Genomic DNA, 18,947 nt, shown 5'->3' on the forward strand with positions numbered 1-18,947 from the left:
AACTAACTTTACAGAATATTACAGTACTCATTTCAACAGTATAAATTTGAAACATCAATTATTTAGCACCAATGATCTCATCTAACACTTCTTTTCCTCTCCTCATTCACAGAGAAGCTGACACTGTAATTAGCACTTCCCTTCAGAAATGATGACCACTTGACTCCTTCAGCAAACCCTGGATCCAGCTCCATGACCTACGGGAAACTCAACTGACAGCCCCTACCACATAAAGAAGTCGAGTTCAGGCCCAGTGGTCTAAAACTGTTGTGTGCCATCGCTTCTGACCTGTGTGTGTAAATTCCACTTTATTATGGGACAAACGGAGTGGGGACAGGAAGGGGACAGGTAGTAGATGGGGGCTGAGCTGGGAGTGGGGGTCAGGAGGTGATACAGTGTCATCAAGAGAAAAACATGTCCCAGTGGCCAAAACATAGTTGATAATTGTGACTTCTATGACATAACACTCTCACAAGAAAAGATCCCAGTGGCCATTGTTTCTTCTAAGAACAATGGTTTCCAGTTAACACATGGCCAGTCTGTGAGATGATGCAGTGCACTGACCTGTGTATAATACACACTCACGGAATTAAAGGATTATTAGGATACCGGATGTCCAAACACTGCCACAATGTGAGCCCTCTGAAATAATAAAACTGCAAGCAACAGCAGTATTAGACATTGAAAAGATGACAGCAACTCTGCTCCACACAATCTCATGTGCCAATAACTGGGCCACAAAAGCCTGGCAAAATCAGGCAGCCTATACTCTGTAAATTCTACTTATTTTTGTTTGAAAAGAACCTGGGAGTTGTACATCCTAAAGAACCATAGCCATTTCCCCCCTCTCTAAATATATCAACACACCAAAAGGTCAAAGGTTCAAGGGTAGGAAAGATCAAAGCAACAAATCAATATAAAATGAAAAATAAACAATGCAAATATATTATATTCTATTGCAACATGGGCATTAAGGAAAGAAAATAAGAATGAGAAAATGAATTAACTGCTAATAAGCAAACTCATAAATCCTAAGACCTCAGACGAATGAAGCAAAGCACAAAGCCACAAAAGCACCAGTCCTTTAGATAGACAGCTCTACCTAAGTTACAAGTAGCTCCAAATGACACTGCTATGCTTATTGGTTCCAGGAAAACAAAGGAAAGAAATCGGAATGACCAGCCTCCCTGCTGACCTCCACCCAGACGCTTACACAGTTACCATCACTGGACACTGACTATGGAAGAAACGCCAGCAGAGGGAAACGTGAAGGCTATGGGCAACTGAGGGCTTGGTAGAGACCAGAGACCAACCCATCAAACCAGAAGGCAGGCTCCAGGACTGTCAGGCACAAGTACACACAAGCCTTACATATATTCTCTATCAATATTCTGCTAATGGCAAAAAATGGCTGAGACTTCTAATAGAACACCACAATCAAAGTATCAGCCGGGCACGGTGGCTCACATCTATAATCCCAGCACTTTGGGAGGCCAAGGTGGATGGCTCACCTGAGGTCAGGGGTTCAAGACCAGCCTGGCCAACATGGCGAAACCCTGTCTCTACTAAAAATACAAAAATTAGCCGGGCATGGTGGTGCATGCCTGTAATTTCAGCTACTCGAGAGGCTAAAGCAGGAGAATCACTTGAACCCAGGAGGCGGAGGTTGCAGTGGCCGAAACCGGGCCACTACAATCCAGCCTGGGCAACAGAGTGAGACTCCGTCTCAAAACAAAAACAAAAATGTAAGTATCATAGGCAAACTCTTGAGTGATACATCCAAACAGTACATACATTTAAATGTGTACTCCAAATTTTTTTTTAAAATGTTAAAGTACACTTATGCATGGTCACAGCATTTCAGGATTCCTAAAGGGATCTTAGAAGAAAACTTCCAATTCAACTCTTTTTAAATCGCGCTGAGCTGTTGTGCAACTCTACTAAAGCCAAAACAAGTTTAGTGGCAGAAGCAGGACCCAACTCTCCCCACAGTTTATAAAATGCTTTTTCCAACTCAGAGAAAGTGACCTTGAAAACCAGTTGGGTGACGAAGGCACAATATTACTGGTCACTAAGATAGCAAGCAACAGACAAGCAGCATGCAATAGGAATTTCAGTAAGAGCAAAGAACAGCTGAAATTTCAAGGCGGGTAAAAGCCTTAAATGTATGCAAATTTCAAAAATTAACATTAAATTGTGGTAGCCCTGGTTTTCTTCTGAGTTTTAGCGGGCAATCCATTGCTTCAATAAAACCCAACGAAATCTATGCATTGTGTAGCCTAATTTAAAATGTAAGGCCAAACAGATCTGGAAAAGTACAGCTTTATCCTTGTACTTAATTTATACTATAGTGTACCGTAATTAAGCCTAAAATAAAAGCTATATTCTGAGTAAAGACAAAAAGCTCTTGTTAATGACATTCCATTCTCAATGTAGACTGTAACAAAAGGCTTCTTCATTTGCAGCCAACTGTCATTATACTTTGTAGCTTGTATGGAGCTACTGGACTAATATTTGTACTGGGATTAGTGTGGGGATAACCAATCAGTTAACTCCTCCACTGCGGTTTTCTATTATCCTCAAATAAATGGCCAAAAGGGAAAAAAAGAAAATTGGCCGGTAGAACAACAACGATATTTATGAGATTAAACCCTCAAACCCTTCACAGTTTGCCGGGCAACTAATAACCATTTGCCAAGCTGTTCATTTAATAATGAGTCAGCTAAGCCAAAAGCAAATGTTCCTTCAACCAACCATTGCTACTATAGTCATATCCACACTGACAAGCTCCAATTATTTATATGAGGTACTCATTTAGAATAAGTACAAATTGCCGTGTTAAGAAAAACAAACTCCTCTCATTAGCCAAATGCAAGCTACAGAGCATTTTTTAAAAATAACTCAAATTTGTGTGATGCTATAATTTATGAAAGCTAAAATGACCAACAAATAGTTTGGGGGGCAACTTCCATTTGTGTCACACATTCTAGACGGAGGGCCAGAAGCTCACCATTCAAAACTGCAGTCGGTAATCCTGACATGTTAGGTTATGCCACAGTGTGTGCCCTTGATACAGCAAGTGGAGTGCCAACGCTGAGGCCATTCTCACCTTGGGATTACTTGAACTGAGCAAAATACTGTTTCTCAAAGCAAAGGAAGGTGTTCATTATCCGACACAATCACAAGGTATAGTCTCATTAATCTGGGGAGCAGGAAGTGGTAGGGGCTGCTTTCCAAGAAATGCATATGTCAAAATAGGAGATTAACACCTTTCTCCCAACCATCTCCATATACCCATAGGTTAAAAAAAGCAACCCGCAGGTATTCCCTGCACTGTTACTTACTAATAGTTCATCCATACTGGTCTGGCATTTTTCCAAGTTGATCCGTTTTATTGCTACACGTTCTTGCCTGGGTTTGCACAGGGCTGCTTGAACCACAGCAGTAGCTCCACTGCCTGCAATGAAATAAAAACATCAGCGATCAAATGGCACACTGTGAGGTTACTATCTGTAACTATTTTCCTAAAGATCAATTTTTTTAAACTCTTCTATTGAGAGTACTCAGAACATTACCATTTGACATCTTTTATTTAAAAGAGTTTCTTAAATCCTAAAATAATTATCTGGAGGAGGAAAAAAAAAAAACAAAAAACTGCATTTCCAGACAATGTATGTCTGAGGACACAGGGGACAAGGGACATGAGCATCTACATACAACCTTGCATGAAAGCCATTTCCATCCTCAGTTCCTGGTATTTTCTAGCTTGAGTGCCTTTAAAATATCTCAAGCTCTTCTTCCACCTCAGCCCAAACCAAACCACTCCGGTCTGAGCTCCTTCAGGGCTTTCATGAGAAGCTGAGATAATTGATCTGTCTGAACACTCTTTGAGCTTATTTCTTCAGAGCTTTCTCCACAATGAGAAAAACAAGAATCAACCCTAGTATTTTCATGTTGAAAGCACAACTTCCAAGGATGCCAAGCAAAATGATGCAAATATGTAATTACAAAAGCTCCTGACATTCATATAAATCTTCTATTTCTAAGGTTTAATGATCATTAGCTAATGCACTCAGACTCCTAAGAGACAGTCATGTCATTATCCATATTTTATAAGAGTGAAATGTAGATGTGTAATGATTTGCAGCAGAGCACAAAGAGCTCCTAATCGGTTTCATATTCCATAGGGGCAAAAAGGTCTTCAGGTTAAGGCATCTCAATTCTGCAAATAATACCAAAAATGCCATTCTCATCACATAAATCCTCCAGCACTGCAAGATAGCCAACATGAGAAAACAGCCTGCACTCAGGATTGTGCAAAGGTGGTCAGAGGTGACAATCCTTCTCCCTAAAGTTTTTCTTCGGTAATACTTCTCAAATGATTCATCAAATAGCATTACAAAAGGGAAAGCAGGGGAGTATCTGGCAACAAGAGAGATCAGTATTAGCTTTCCTAATATATGTGATAGAAAGGCATGACATTTCTAGTGCGAATCAGGGCGTTCCCACCCCAAGGAAGGGTCAAAATGGGTGTTTATAGGGCTGGAGCTCTGCCCTATCTTCTGCCCTGTGGCCTCATCATCAGCTCTGACCCCCTGACTTGGCGACCCCAGCAGATCACCCTACTCCTCCAAACCCAGGTCTCCAACTTAAAAGACTACCATTCCAGGGAAGCCCAATTTGTGTTCACTGGGAAAGAAAATCCACACACACATACTGACCACCCACTGCACAGTAGGCACCTGACTCCTTATGAGCCTGTACATTTTTATTACTAGCCTCATTTTACATGTGAGAACACTGGGACTCAGAAAATTTGCCCAAGGTCACATAGAGCTAGTAAGTCCCTGAGCCAGGATCAGCATCAGGTCTGCTAGACTCCAAGATCTGTGCTTTTGTTCTATTTCCCACAAGCCAGAGCACACCCTTCCCTCCCTCACTTGTTCTCGCCTTGCTAGGAAAAAACTTTCTTCCATCCTATATGGTTCAACAGAAGACAAACAACCTAGAGGAGGGTCTGCATGAGCCTCACTTGCTAGAGCTCAGTCTGGGAAGAGAGTGCTATGGACAGGTGGCTTGAAAGGGCCTTCCTCTTCCTAATCTCACTGCTCATCCATCAGCTGCTACCCCATTGGCTGCTACTCCAGGTCCCACTAGGTTGGCTTCACTGGCCCTGCAGATCACAGCCCACTGGGTTCAATCCAGAATGGTCCAGATGGCAGAGCCAAACACCAAAAAAAGTCTGCTGATAGCCAAGTATATTTTCCAGTCTCCAGAACAAGACACTATCACTGAAGGGAGTCACAGAGAAAGTGCTATGCAGCTGGTTAGCACTGGGCCTGGTACCCATCAGAGAAACCAACAAACATCTTCAGCTGCTGATGGGAAACCATCCTCAGCTCTACCTGCAAAAAATCTTCCCCCAGCTCAACTTCTCCAACCTTAATCCACATTCCAGAACATTCTCAAATCAAGGAGTTTCAAAAACAGGGAAGAATAAATTAATTCCCAGAAAGGACAAAACAAGCATATATAATACAGGGATACCTCTCATAGTCAGTTAAGTCCTTGACAGTGAAAGTCTCCTAACCTCCAAGGAACAACAAGTAAGAATTCTAAAAACAGGGAGGGGTAGGTGGTGAGAAAAATCTTTTATTGAGCTTTACAACTACAGAAGTATTACTGCTTTGCAACCACAGCTGACTAAGGAACAACTGGCTACTTCTCATCTCTAGACAGAATAATTAGGAAGCTTTGTGACCTGAGATCACTGTCACAACATGAACGGATTTAATCATTCATTAAACCATTTGAGAGATTCTACTCTAAATCCAAAGATTTCCCTTCTGTAGAAGAGACCAAGAACAAAGTTAAAGGTGGAAAGGCACCTTAAAGAGCATCAAGTCCAACCCCCTCACCTTATGAATGAGAAAACAGGGTCTTGTGAAGGATAGGGATGTGCTTCCTGCAGCAACTGGAAAACACAGGATTAAGACCCTAGGCATCCTTATTCCTCATCTACCATTCTGTGCACCAGGTTGGTGTTTTTTCCAATTGCCAGTGAGGATCCAGCCCTGGTCCAATAGGATTAGTATCCTTACAAGAAGAGACAATAGAGAGCTTACTTTCCCTCTCTGCCATATGAGGACACAGCGAGAAGGTGACCGTTTACAAGCCAGCAAGACAGCCCACCAGAAACTGAATTGTCAGCACATTGATCTGGACTTCCTAGCCTCCAGAACCGTGAGAAATACGTTTCTGTTGTTTAAGCCACTCAGTGTATGGTATTTTGTTACAACAGCCCAAGCAGACTAAGACAAAAGCCTTGAAATGTCTGTTCAAAGTCATTCTTCCACTAACACCTATGGCAGAGAATGCCATACTAATTAGAAGTTCTTAGAAACCTCCTAATGAAGTCAACAGCAAATGGCAAGATTCAACTGAAAGGCCTCTGGTAGCTCACTGTAGTTCGCATCTTAGGTTAGTAGGAGCCTTGAAAAGAAGGTGAGACAGGGATTCTATCCAAGCATGGTATTGATTCCCTCTGTGACAAAATCAACTTACTGGGTGGAGGCCAGCATTGTTTAAAGGAAGCATCAGAATGTACTAGGGGTAAAAACTGCTTTATGAAACTTTTGTTTCACTTATGCCCAAGCTTTAGTATGACATGTTTTACTGTAAGTGATGATCAAAAGTTTGAAGTCTGTTAGTACTAGATGAGGATTCCCAGGATCAGAGTAAATCCGTGCTTTGAAAGGAAAGGAGGTGACCTAACTGCATAATTCTAAAGGACATTTAGAAATAATACCAAGGCTGTCTTGCTTTAAGGGTTTTTACGCACTTTGCTGATTAGTTTAAGAGGAGGCTAAAAAATGTGGGGCTTGTATACACAGGAATTGGACAAGGGCTAGCAACATGAAATAAAATGGGAGCAATGAATATGCTGAACAGCACTTTGTATTTATTTTGAACAATATATGATATTGACACGACTCATTAACATTAGTAGCATATTTTCAGTGAAGTATCATGCACCGCTTTGGGAATAAGAGTTCTTAACATTTTAGGAATTTCTCATTTTATTCCTGACTCCTACTTCAAGTGCAATAAATCATTCTATAGGATTACGGCCTGTATGCACATATGCACAAGCTAAGTGAGCGCGGCTTTAAATCTTTTCAGTTCACTCTTTTAAGTCACTCTGTCTCAATTCGCTGTTGCTAATTCCCGACTAAGAACAGCTACTTGGAAGTTTTAGATAGTGATTATGTCAATGGCAATCAGAGGTAAGAGATTCCTCACGTTCACTACCATGACGCAGATTTTTCCTTTAGTTGACACCTCTTCTCATTTTCCCCTCCATATTGCTGCTGGTATTAAGGTGAATAACCAGAACACTGCATACCTGCATTTTATACTTTCAGCTATCAAAAAAAATATTTCATGGAAATATAATTTAGTATTATCTCTCTGCATTTCACTAAGGTCTATATGAAATTAACATGAAAAACTTCAGTGTTTCTTTTGCAAAAATCACTACTATTGTCAAATGCAGTCTCAACAGTATGTTCAAAGTCCCTGCTCCTATGACTCACACAATAACTTCCTCTTTGCATTTAGTGCTAGTGTAAAAATGTCTTCCTCCCAAGTAACTTAACAGATAATAATAAATATGTCACATCATATTTTCATTTTTTGTCCTGTCAGAAAGCTCAAACCTATATTTTCTGTTAAAACAGCAACTCTCCTTAACCCAGGTTTCCTGTGACTTCTTCTCCTTGCCCTCTCCGTTACACAGCACCTATTCCTTTATGCTTAATTTAGTGGTACCTTCAACACATGACACAACGTTCCTAGAGTCTACCAAAGCAAAACCTCCTTGAAACATCACTACCTGATCACCAAATGTGAAAGAATATGCTTAACAGCTCCAAGAAAACTTTAGGCACAAAAAAAAGCAGCAAAAAGATATTTGCTTATATTAATTCATCAACAAACAGCAATTAAATCCCTACTATGTAGCAGGCAGTTCACTGGCTAATAAAGTGCCAAAGGTGACCATTCCTGTTTCAAGCGGAATAAATCCTTCTATAGGATCACTTCCTCTGCAGAGGTTAACAGGGATGACTGAAATGCTGTTATGGACTGAATGTGTGTTCCCGTAAAATGTCTATGTTGAAGCCCTAATCCCCAATGTGACTATATTTAGAGATACAGCTACAGATAATTACCACCTTTATGGAGGTAATTAAAGGTTAAATGAGGTCATCAGGACACAGCCCTGGTCCAATAGGATTAGTATCCTTACAAGAAGAGACAACAGAGAGCTTACTTTCCCTCTCTGCCATATGAGGACACAGCGAGAAGGTGACCGTTTACAAGCCAGCAAGACAGCCCACCAGAAACTGAATTGTCAGCACATTGATCTGGACTTCCTAGCCTCCAGAACCGTGAGAAATACGTTTCTGTTGTTTAAGCCACTCAGTGTATGGTATTTTGTTACAACAGCCCAAGCAGACTAAGACAAAAGCCTTGAAATGTCTGTTCAAAGTCATTCTTCCACTAACACCTATGGCAGAGAATGCCATACTAATTAGAAGTTCTTAGAAACCTCCTAATGAAGTCAACAGCAAATGGCAAGATTCAACTGAAAGGCCTCTGGTAGCTCACTGTAGTTCGCATCTTAGGTTAGTAGGAGCCTTGAAAAGAAGGTGAGACAGGGATTCTATCCAAGCATGGTATTGATTCCCTCTGTGACTTTAGACCTAACTGTTGTATCTAGACTTCAGCTTCCTTAATGGGCATAATAAAATACACCTCTAAGGCTCATAACATGTTTTACATCCCTGAAAACATCAACTCAATAAATGTTTGGCTCTCTCGCTGGGACTCATTTCTCCATCTGTGACATGAAGGAGGTAAACTATATCTACTGTTTATATGGCACCCAAGGGAAAAGAGGGCAAAGTGGCTCAGGGTCAGAACTGAGTTTCATTGTGCTTAGCACCTGGAAGATTCAATTGGTTTAAAAGAGAGGATAGGAGAGCTAAATTTGGAAACCAAAGAACTAAATGATTTCTAAAGTCTGATACAGCACGATGAGCGTAAGAGTTTAAAATATAAGAGATAATACAATTCAGAAACAGCTGTGAATTAATATTCCATAGGAAAGATTGTCATGTATAACGCATATTGATATCTAACCTTAAAAAGTTATTTTAAGGCCAGGCACGGTGGCTCATGCCTGTAATCCTAGCACTTTGGGAGGCTGAGGCAGGCAGATCACAAGGTCAGGAGTTTGAGACCAGCCTGACCAGCATGGTGAAACGCCGTCTCTACTAAAAATACAATTAGCTGGGCATGGTGGCGCGCACCTGTAATCCCAGCTACTCAGGAGGCTGAGGTGGGAGAATCAGTTGAAACCGGGAGGTGGAGGCTGCAGTGAGCCAAGATCGTGCCACTGCACTCCAGGTTGGGCGACAGAGTGAGACTTCATCTCAAAAAAAAAAAAAAGTTATTTTAAAATATCTGTGTCAATCCAGTTGCATGGGTTCACATCCTAGCCCTGCCACATACTAACTGCTTATGCTTGGATGACTTGCCTAACTTCTTCATGCCTCAGTTTCCTCATTGGTAAGTTGGCCATAATGCTACCTCACTCATAGAGTGGTTGTGAGGATTAAATGCGTTAACACACAAAAAGCCTTTGAAACTGTGTCTAGCACATAGTAAGCACTAATTAAATCTGAGCTAGTGTTGCTCCTTAGGGAAATCCCTCCAGGTCAGTCGGTGTCCTGTCAATCTGTCATTTTAACACCACATAATATTTCATAGTATTAATGTACCATAATTTATTCAGCCCTCCTTCTGTTGATGAGTATCCCCTTTATTTCTAGTTTTCATCTCCATATGAACAATGTAGCAATAAACATCTAGTACTTTAAAAAAAAAATTAGTCCATAAGAACTTTTCTTTATGTTAAAGTTAAGATGTCAATTGTCCAGTAACCCCTTCCCATAAATGGCAAGATTTTTTTCAAGGCATCACATTAGCTTCTAACACTAGTTATGGTCCCTGGAAGGAAGTTCTAATCACCATATTATACTTAAATGAGAAGCACAAAGTCCAAACTTTAATAAGAGTTTGACCATCTCTTAGCACATGCAAGGACTCCTTAATTACGCTTAGCTGTCCTTTACCAGTGAACAGAGTCAAGAGTGGGCTCAGGCTTTCTTTTTAGAGGTGCTAGCTGGTGATGGATAGTAAACAAAACAAATGGCTTTGGTTCAGCTGATTTATTCTAATCCTGCCTTTCTCCAGCTTACTCTTTGAGCTCTATTTATATCATGTGTCCAACCTCAAAGCCCACAGGTCAGTCAGTCACATGAGGACCAGAAGCTGGCCAGGGGAGGACTTGAACTAATGGACACTCATGTGAGCTCTACAGGGGCACAACTGCCACTCTGCCTCAGTTAACTGTCACCATGTGAGATCGTGGACCTAGCATAGCAAGACAGTCAGAATTTTCCAGAAAGGCTGAAAATCCAGAATTCTGCGTTAACATCTCCTAATATAATAAGGTTGACGATAAATTTTTTTAATATAAAAGCATTGTGAGTCTAATAAAAGTTCACCACAGGCTGTTATTTTGCCTGGGTGTGTTACTGCTATTCGCCTTCAAAGGTACATCCTTCCTTACCTGATGGTCCCAATTTTAAATTATTATATTGCACGTGTGAAACTGCCATTTTTCTAGATCAAAAATGGTCATACGGTTCAACATAGTATGAGCATGTACTCGGGACACTGACCCAAACTGATCTACTACATCTCGCCATCCTCCTCGTCTTACTGTTTCACACGGAAAGAAAACCTTATCACAGCGACTCTTCTGTCATCTGGTGCATTCTATGTGGCAGGAACATGTGCACAGCGCAATCTCAAGTCAAAGACAAACAACAGTCATGGTGAGATACACACAACTTGCCCTACACATTAATTTAGAAAACAGACACTCCTGCTGGCCTGTCTGGGTAACAGTGCACAAACCGCTCGCCTCCACTGAGCCCAGCGCAGCACGACTATGTTTCTCAAGGCAGCTACAAACTGGTGACCCTCCTAAATGACCTGGTTTGTGTCACCACCACGCTGACTAGTTTTGTCCTTCTGCCTCCATCAAAAGAACAAGTTAGTAGAACCTCCTTCCAGGGTTGCTGGAAAAGATTTAGAGCTTACCAAAAATAAAAAATAAAATAAAACATAAAAAGCAAAGAGTAGGATTAGGTGGATTAATGGCCACTCAGTGAAATGTACTTAACTTACATTTCACCACAGACCTGGATAAAGTACCTTGCCTGGGAAAGCCTGTTAAAACATTTAGAGATCACAGACCTCACTGAAGAAAAGCAGCCCTTGTATATAACTCATCAAGAACCATCTGATAACACCACAGAAAAATAAATAGTAGTCCTCGGTTCTGATTTTAAGAGATAGAGGAATCAAACCAGAAGAAATGTAAATAAACTCACCTTGGACCACAAGTTACATCTCAAGCAACAACTAAAAAAAAAAACCAAAAAACAAAAAACTCTATAGTGAGTGCAATTACTGAACACGCAGAAAGTATATGGATTGGGATACCTAATATAAAGAAATCCAATAATTTACTAATTTTAATAATTTTCAATGATAATGAAAATTATTATTAGGGAGTCTAGGTAAATTCAAGCCAGCCACCAGGTGAGTCGTATGTGTGAGATAAGGAGCTAAAAAAGAACAGACTCTAATTTCCATCTAATTCAATGTGATTAATACTGGAATTCACTTCTAGGCATTTTTGTTTTCTTAATGAAACACAGTAGATTTTTTAAAAATCACTCTGGGAATATGATTGCTTGCCGGCTTAAAAAAAAAAAAAAAAAAAAAAAAAAAACACTTAACATTAGTCTCAAGAGCACTTACTCAGAGGTTCAGCCCCTCAAAGCTGAAACTCTACTGTAGGATTTTCGTCCTAATATTGATACTGACAAACATGCAACCTGGAGTAAAACACATAACCTTTCTGCCACTGAAGCTGTTTACCTTTTAAGATTACTTCATTTTGATGGGGAGTATAGGGAGAAGAGCCCGCCCAAGCTATGAATGAATCACTTGAGATGTTACCTTCTTGAACAACCCCAAGGAGAATTAGTCACTTCCTCACAGTTTCCAGACAGGGACTCTCTGCATACCTCATCCTAGCACTTCCATGCTTGTGGAGCAGTCTCCTCCAGCCTTATTATTCCTAGAATCAGCCCTTCCACCTAGACCACTGCCTGGAACACAGGAGGCCTCCATAAGTGTTGGCTGAGTGAATGGAATGCACATCAGCCGATCACTGGGGAGGACACCTGCAGACAAGGGAGGTGAAGCTGTGCTCCAAGCCGGGTCTACATAGAAGAGAGCAGGCACTGGTGGGCTATATAACCTAAAGCAAGGGGAAGAGCACTTTTACTGGATGTGTCATCTCTGGACTGCTTACCATGCGTGTGTTTTTAAGTAGGTCACTGGGGGGGATGTGGCACTTAACTTCAAGGCACAAGCCTAGGGAGGCTCTCTGCCTTCAGGCATTTCTGATTTGCAGAACATCCAGTTCAATTCTAAAGTCAGGTCTCATAAGAGAGCTCATTCTGAAGAGGAATGTTCCAACTGAATTTCAATTTTTAAAAACTGAATCCACTGGCCCCTGTTCAGCATGTAGAAGCCACACAAAACATGGCAGGCTACTATAAACTAGGGCCTTCAATAATTCTATGTGAGCATACAGAGATGATATAAAACACTGAACAACAACATGAAGAACAGATAAGAGCCCACAACAGCCCTCGAAATCCATGTCAGGGAACACTGCATCAGGCACTAGACTGTAGGCAGGACACAGTCCTACAGAGAAAATCTGACTTTTATATTCAGTAAAAGGTCACTTTGAAGTCCTTGCCCCCTGCAAACTCAAAGTCCAATGATCTGGCAATACTGAAAAACTTCCTGTTCTGCTTGGAGGGGATAATCCAACTCCTCCCAGTAAAACCCACTTGTTTTACTGATTAAATCAACAAAATGGAAGCCAACATTCCACAAAGAAATGTCTATTGCTATTCACGCAGATAAACAGGTACACCCACTGGCAAGGCCAAAAGGCACAAGTGCCCTGGTTTGAATATGTATGGTGTGGTGGTGGCTTCTGATTCCTTACTGCTCCAACCTCAAGCCACCTGTAAATGGGACGGGCTCTAAATGCAAAAAGAAGAGCCAGTCCCTACTTCCAGGTCAGTACCACTCCATTCCCTCTCTGCAGCTATAGGCATGTTGGCTTTGCATAAATAAGAAAAAGGAATCCCTCTGACTGAACACAACAGGGTGCAGGGCCTGACATGTGGACAATACTCAGTTAGGGGGAAAAGCTCTTTTCTCCCAGCTAATTGCATCAGAGCTTGTGGGCTAAACAAGGGTTGGATTTTCAGCCTCCAGGGGCAACATACAACGTTGGTGGCCTTCGATCAAAGGTTATTAGCATATCCACAGCCCATGCCCTCTTAAAAAAAAACAAAAATTAAAGTTGGTGTCTAAGCCCCAGTACAACAACTCCAGAGCCAAGAAGTAACCCCATGGGAAGGCCCTGGATTTGGGCAGATTTTTTCGAAGCCTCAGGAGGAGGATAACTACATCAGCCACACCTAAGATGTCTGTTTAAAAAGCAGATTCTTAACCCTATATCCAATCTATTGAATCGCAATTATTGCAACTGGAGGCCTGAAATCTGCATATTTAATTAGTTTCTCTAGCAATTCACCCACATCCTTAGATTTGAGAACCATGGCTCCCTCCTGGGTATCAGCTTCTCTCGCCACACCTCTGCCAGGATTCTAGGGTTTGGGGAAATTAATCAGTCAGGGGCTATTAGGAAAATGGAAGCACTACTATGTAACACAACAGATATTATTTAATACGAAGATCTCATTCAACAGGTGCTAGAGAATGGAAAAGACTGAGTGACATAGAGTTACTCAGGAAGCAGTAGGAAGCAGCTACCACTCCTGGGGTAGGACTGCAGGAAACAAAGGGAGGAGGTGGGGGTTATTAGAATCCACACATTTAGGAGGAAACCAGCAGGGCTGGGACCCTGATCTCTGAAGAGGAGCCCTTTCTGAAGGTCCACATGGGACTGGGATAGCAGCTCAGGGGGTGCCACGAGGCTGGCTCCAAGAGGTAGAAGGAAACTGGAAATGGAAACCAACTACTGCTGGCAGAGGGAAAGACCCTTTCCGAAGCTAAGCTGACAAGAACAGTAACAGGATGAAGTGTGTCCCTTCTCCCTCTTGCAGTCTTCCAGAATTCCCCTGGTGCCCCCACTAGCAGAGCTTAACAGGGGAACAGCAGGCAAAGAAGGAACGTGGAAAGTGGTCTGCTGACGACCAACCCAACACCCCAAGCAGATTCTAGGAAGGTCTGTCTGGGGCTTAGAGGAAATCGCTTAATAAGGAGCCAAGGGAGTGTGACCTCCGCCAGCTCCAAAAAGAGGCTGGGGCTTTTCTACGCTCCATTAACAATGGCCAGACTTTTGTAAAAATTCTCATTTCACTCTATTTTTCAACACAATTACTAAAATGATCCTTTTTAACATCTAACACTTTCCAAATGTTTACTCTGTACTTCTAAACCCCGCCCCATTCCACCCCAATCTACTTCCTCTGGATCGAGTGGTGGTTATGACTGAGGGTCTGGGGTCACACACCCCAAGTTATGTGACCTTGGACACACTGCCTGTGTGCTTTGTGCTGCACATTCCCCAATTATAAAAAGCTAATGAAAATAGCATCTACCTCACAGGAGGGCTGTAACTATTAAATGAGACTATACATGTAAACGTAATAATATAAATGTACCTGTCTGGCACTGAAGTGTTTAATAATGTTTTGACTGTTGGGGTTAATAGTATCCACATGATTATCCCAGACACCTGGACAGAAACTAGAACTAGGTCCACTACACCTTTTGAGAAAATGCCTGCTCATCCCCACCTCCCTATGATCAGCTCTGCTCCCACTCAGCCCCAGTTCCTGCCAGCTACCTATCAACTCCCCCTCTTCCAATCCCACTCCTGAGGGCCAGCACTGACAACTTTTATATGGTAATGATTGGGCGCAGAGAAAATTATGCCAGGAAAGTGATTCATTGTTCAAGATACAATTAGCCCCACTTCTCAGGTAATTAAACAGCCCTGGCTACCACATCCATGATGCAGCAAGTAACTAAAACATTTCTCCTACTCAAGGACACAGGAAAAGAAAGTCCACTCACTCTTATGCCACCTCTCCATCTGATCTGATTGCACTTATAATCCAACTCCTGCTTATCCTGTCTCCTCTGATAACCTGAGGTCCTCCCCTACGTTACAACCGCGGAACAGGAAGTAAGATCACCCTCTGCATGGTAGAAGCCTTCCTTCCCCTTCTGTTAACATACTTTCACCCAGAAGCAGGGGCATGATGCCACAGTCTGAAATGATGGCAGAAAATAAGAGCCACGAAGGAAGAGGATATCAACTGCAGGAACACAAATGTCCAGTGCAGTGAAAAGCGGTGTCTTGGCAACCCAGGAGGCCCTGAGAGCATCGCTGAGTGAGAAGGAAAATTAAAAGACACATCCTCATGAAGGGCATGGAACACTTGCTAAGCCCCAGTGGAAGCAGCGGCATGCTGCAGTCTCTGCCTCCAGCAGCCCCAGCCCACAGTTCCTCCTAAGCGAGGCCACCTGCAGATCCTACAATACCATGAGTCGGAGCCTGGCAGGACATCAGGAGAATGTTCCCTCCTTTAGTCTTGGGGCTGGGGGCTAAAGTGTTAGGACTGTGTCGTATTGAAAGATGTGGAGACAACTGGGTGTGCTGCGAAAACGTCGCTGCTCATTTAGTTAGTATGGGATGGGGGTGAGTTCTACATTTCTCAAGCTCCCGGGTGATGTGATGCTGCTGGTCCATGGGCCACATTTTCAGTTGCTACCATGTAGGTGGCATAGCTTCCCTAAATTATCCCCAGAGGGGCCAGGTATCCACCTCCTAACAAGGGAATCGAGTTTAGGCCCCTATGGAAGGAACTGGAAAGGAGTCCTGAGGCATGGAAAAGCAGATGCCTCAGCATCAGGGACAAGAGGTGCCAGTCTGGGAAGGGTCTCGCCTGCCTGCAAGCATCCAGAAGGAGCAGATCCACTCCAAAGAATCATAATTAAGGAAATTACGTGTATTGAGCTATTCAAAAATGAAGATTCAGTTGAGCATGGTGGCTCATGCCTGTAATCCCAACACTTTGAGAGGCTGAGGTAGGCAGATCACTTGAGGTCAGGAGTTCAAGGCCAGCCTGGCCAATACGGCGAAACCCCTTCTCTATTTAAAAAAATAAAAAAATAAAAATAAAAATTAGCTGGGCATGGAGGTACAGGCCTGTAGTCTCAGCTACTCGGAAGGCAGAGGTGGGAGAATAGCTTGAACTTGGCTGGCAGAGGTTACAGTGAGCCAAGGTCACGCAACTGCACTCCAGCCTGGGCAACAGAGCGAGACTCTGTCTCAAAATAAATTAATTAATTAAAGTAAAATAAAAACAAAAATGAAGATTCAACATTCCCTCCATCCCATAACATGTAAGTTTACTATTTTATTTTTTGGGTGCATTTTTCAGAAATTCACTACAAATGAAAGATGACGACAACTCCTGCCATAGTAGAAATTAGTGGAAAAGGCATAATTAAATTTCAGAATTATTTCCAGCACGTATGGTTGAAATTAAGTTGGACTTTATCTGGAAATTTATTTTATTAATCCAGAAAACATGATACCTCAAACATTTTATTAATCCAGAAAACATGATACCTCAAACATTATGGGTAAAGATATAAACAAAGCTAAACAGCTGATTGCATTTGTTTTTAGTCAACTTATGTTGAGCCTCCAGTCACACTCACATTAAATAAATTTGATAACACTACCTCTAAATTCAACCTATACAAGTTACTGGGTATGATATTACAAGAAAGAAAATCATTACAAGTATTGATTTTTTTTTTTTTTTAATTGAAACTACTTTCTTACAGCCTGAGGCCCAGGTCCCCGGATGTATGACACATCTCTAACTAGAAGCAGACGGAGAGCTGCTTAGGATAGCCTGAGTTTCAATATGACTTACAGTCACACATTTACTTTTTTTTTTTTTTTTTTTTTTTTACAGCTAGGCCGATTAGATTGATAAGTACTTGTTAAACTGACATTTTCACAGATGAGCTTTATTTCCGCTCTCTTTCATTTACTCAAATGATAGGAAGTATTTAGTTTTACATCCTCATTGTCAAGTTTTTGTAACTAACATTTCTACCTTGAACTCTAAGCTCTCAGAAGACATAACCTGGGCAACATAACGAGACCCAGTCCCTACAAAAATTTTTTTAAAAATTAGCCAGACATGCTGGCACATACCTGTAGTCCTAGCTAGGGAGGCTGTGGTAGGAGGATCGTTTGAGCAGAGGAAGTTGAGGTTGCAGTGAGCCACGATGGCACCACTGCACTCCAGCCTGGGCAACAGAGCAAGACCGTGTCTCAAAACAAAACTACCAAAAGACAGTTACCTACCACTGATTTGCCTCATTTGCTGCCAAGATAACTCTTCTGCACATAATTTAATAAAGTCCAGTCAGTGGCCATGCTCTTCAGTTTGGACTCCAAGCTGTAGCCTACTAGCTACAGCATGTGAACAAAAATCCTGTAAAAGCCCAAAATTCAGATTCAATCTCTGTAAAAGTCCAAGATTCAGATTCAATCTCCTGATGGGTCAATTAGCTGCCCTTTGTTAGCTGCCAAAAATAATACTTAAGTCCATCCAGTTAGGGTAACAAGAACAAAATGAATGGCTGAGTGTAAGAATTCCACCACTACGGGCTGGGCACAGTGGCTTACGCCTGTAATCCCAGCACTTTGGGAGGCCTAGGTGGGTAGATCACCTGAGGTCAAGAGTTCAAGACCAGCCTGGCCAACATGGCAAAACCCCATCTCTACTAAAAATCCAAAAATTAGCTGGGCGTAGTGGTGGGCACCTGTAACCCCAGCTGCTCAGGAGGCTGAGGCAGGAGAATCACTTGAACCTGGGAGGTGGAGGTTGCAGTGGGCCAAGATCGTGCCATTGCACTCCAGCCTGGGTTACGAGAGCGAAACTCTGTTTCAAAGGGAAAAGAAAAGAATTCCACCACTATAAATGGGAATGGGGTGGGAAGAAGCTATCAAATACATATGATCTACACGTTATGCATAATAATTATAATAATGCCTTCTTCACACTAAGAATAATAGCATCTTGGAGTTACAAAGAACCTCAATTTATAGTTTATATGATCACCTCCAACTTACATATTATACAATAATGAAGAATATGTACTTGTTTATTCATCCAACATATTTCACTGAGCTTCTAGTATGTGCCACATCCTATTTAGGGTGGTAGAAAGGAAGCTCAGAGCAAAAAGTATCTGCCTTCCTAGAGTTTACATTTTATGTGAGAGGGGATGTGGATTTAAAAGCATCATAAACGGCTGGGTGTGGTGGCTCACGCCTGCAATCCCAACACTTTGGGAGGCCAAGGAAGGTAGATCACCTGAGGTCAGGAGTTCAAGACCAGGCTGGCCAACATAGTGAAACGTCATCTCTACTAAAAATACAAAAAATTAGCTGGGCGGGCACCTGTAATCCCAGCCACTCGGGAGGCTGAGGCAGGAGAATTGCTTGAACCTGGGAGGCGGAGGTTGCAGTGAGCTGTGATCATGCCACTGCACTCTAGAGCAAGACTCTGTCTCAAAAAAAAAAAAAAAGTATAATATAAATAAGACAATTTCAGATTGCAATAAGTGCTATGACAAAAATAAAATTGGTGGGG

General features: G+C 42.0%; 1 protein-coding gene across 7 annotated transcripts in view; it reads right to left on the bottom strand.

Annotated features, from left to right (window-relative positions):
* The window catches only part of STK39 (serine/threonine kinase 39), a 292,939-nt gene that overhangs the window by 224,898 nt on the left and 49,094 nt on the right, over positions 1 to 18,947 (bottom strand). For all 7 annotated transcript variants that reach the window (XR_002516134.2, XM_003907566.4, XM_009182375.4 and 4 more), the window contains exon 2: positions 3,345 to 3,457. Coding sequence is in view for 6 of the 7 variants with exons in the window: in XM_003907566.4 (XP_003907615.1) it covers positions 3,345 to 3,457 (113 nt within the window). In the remaining variant the exon portion in view is untranslated. The remainder of the gene's footprint in view (positions 1 to 3,344; positions 3,458 to 18,947) is intronic.

This window comes from Papio anubis, chromosome 10 (assembly GCF_008728515.1).
Source record: "Papio anubis isolate 15944 chromosome 10, Panubis1.0, whole genome shotgun sequence".
In the NCBI taxonomy this organism is placed as follows: Eukaryota; Metazoa; Chordata; class Mammalia; order Primates; family Cercopithecidae; genus Papio; species Papio anubis.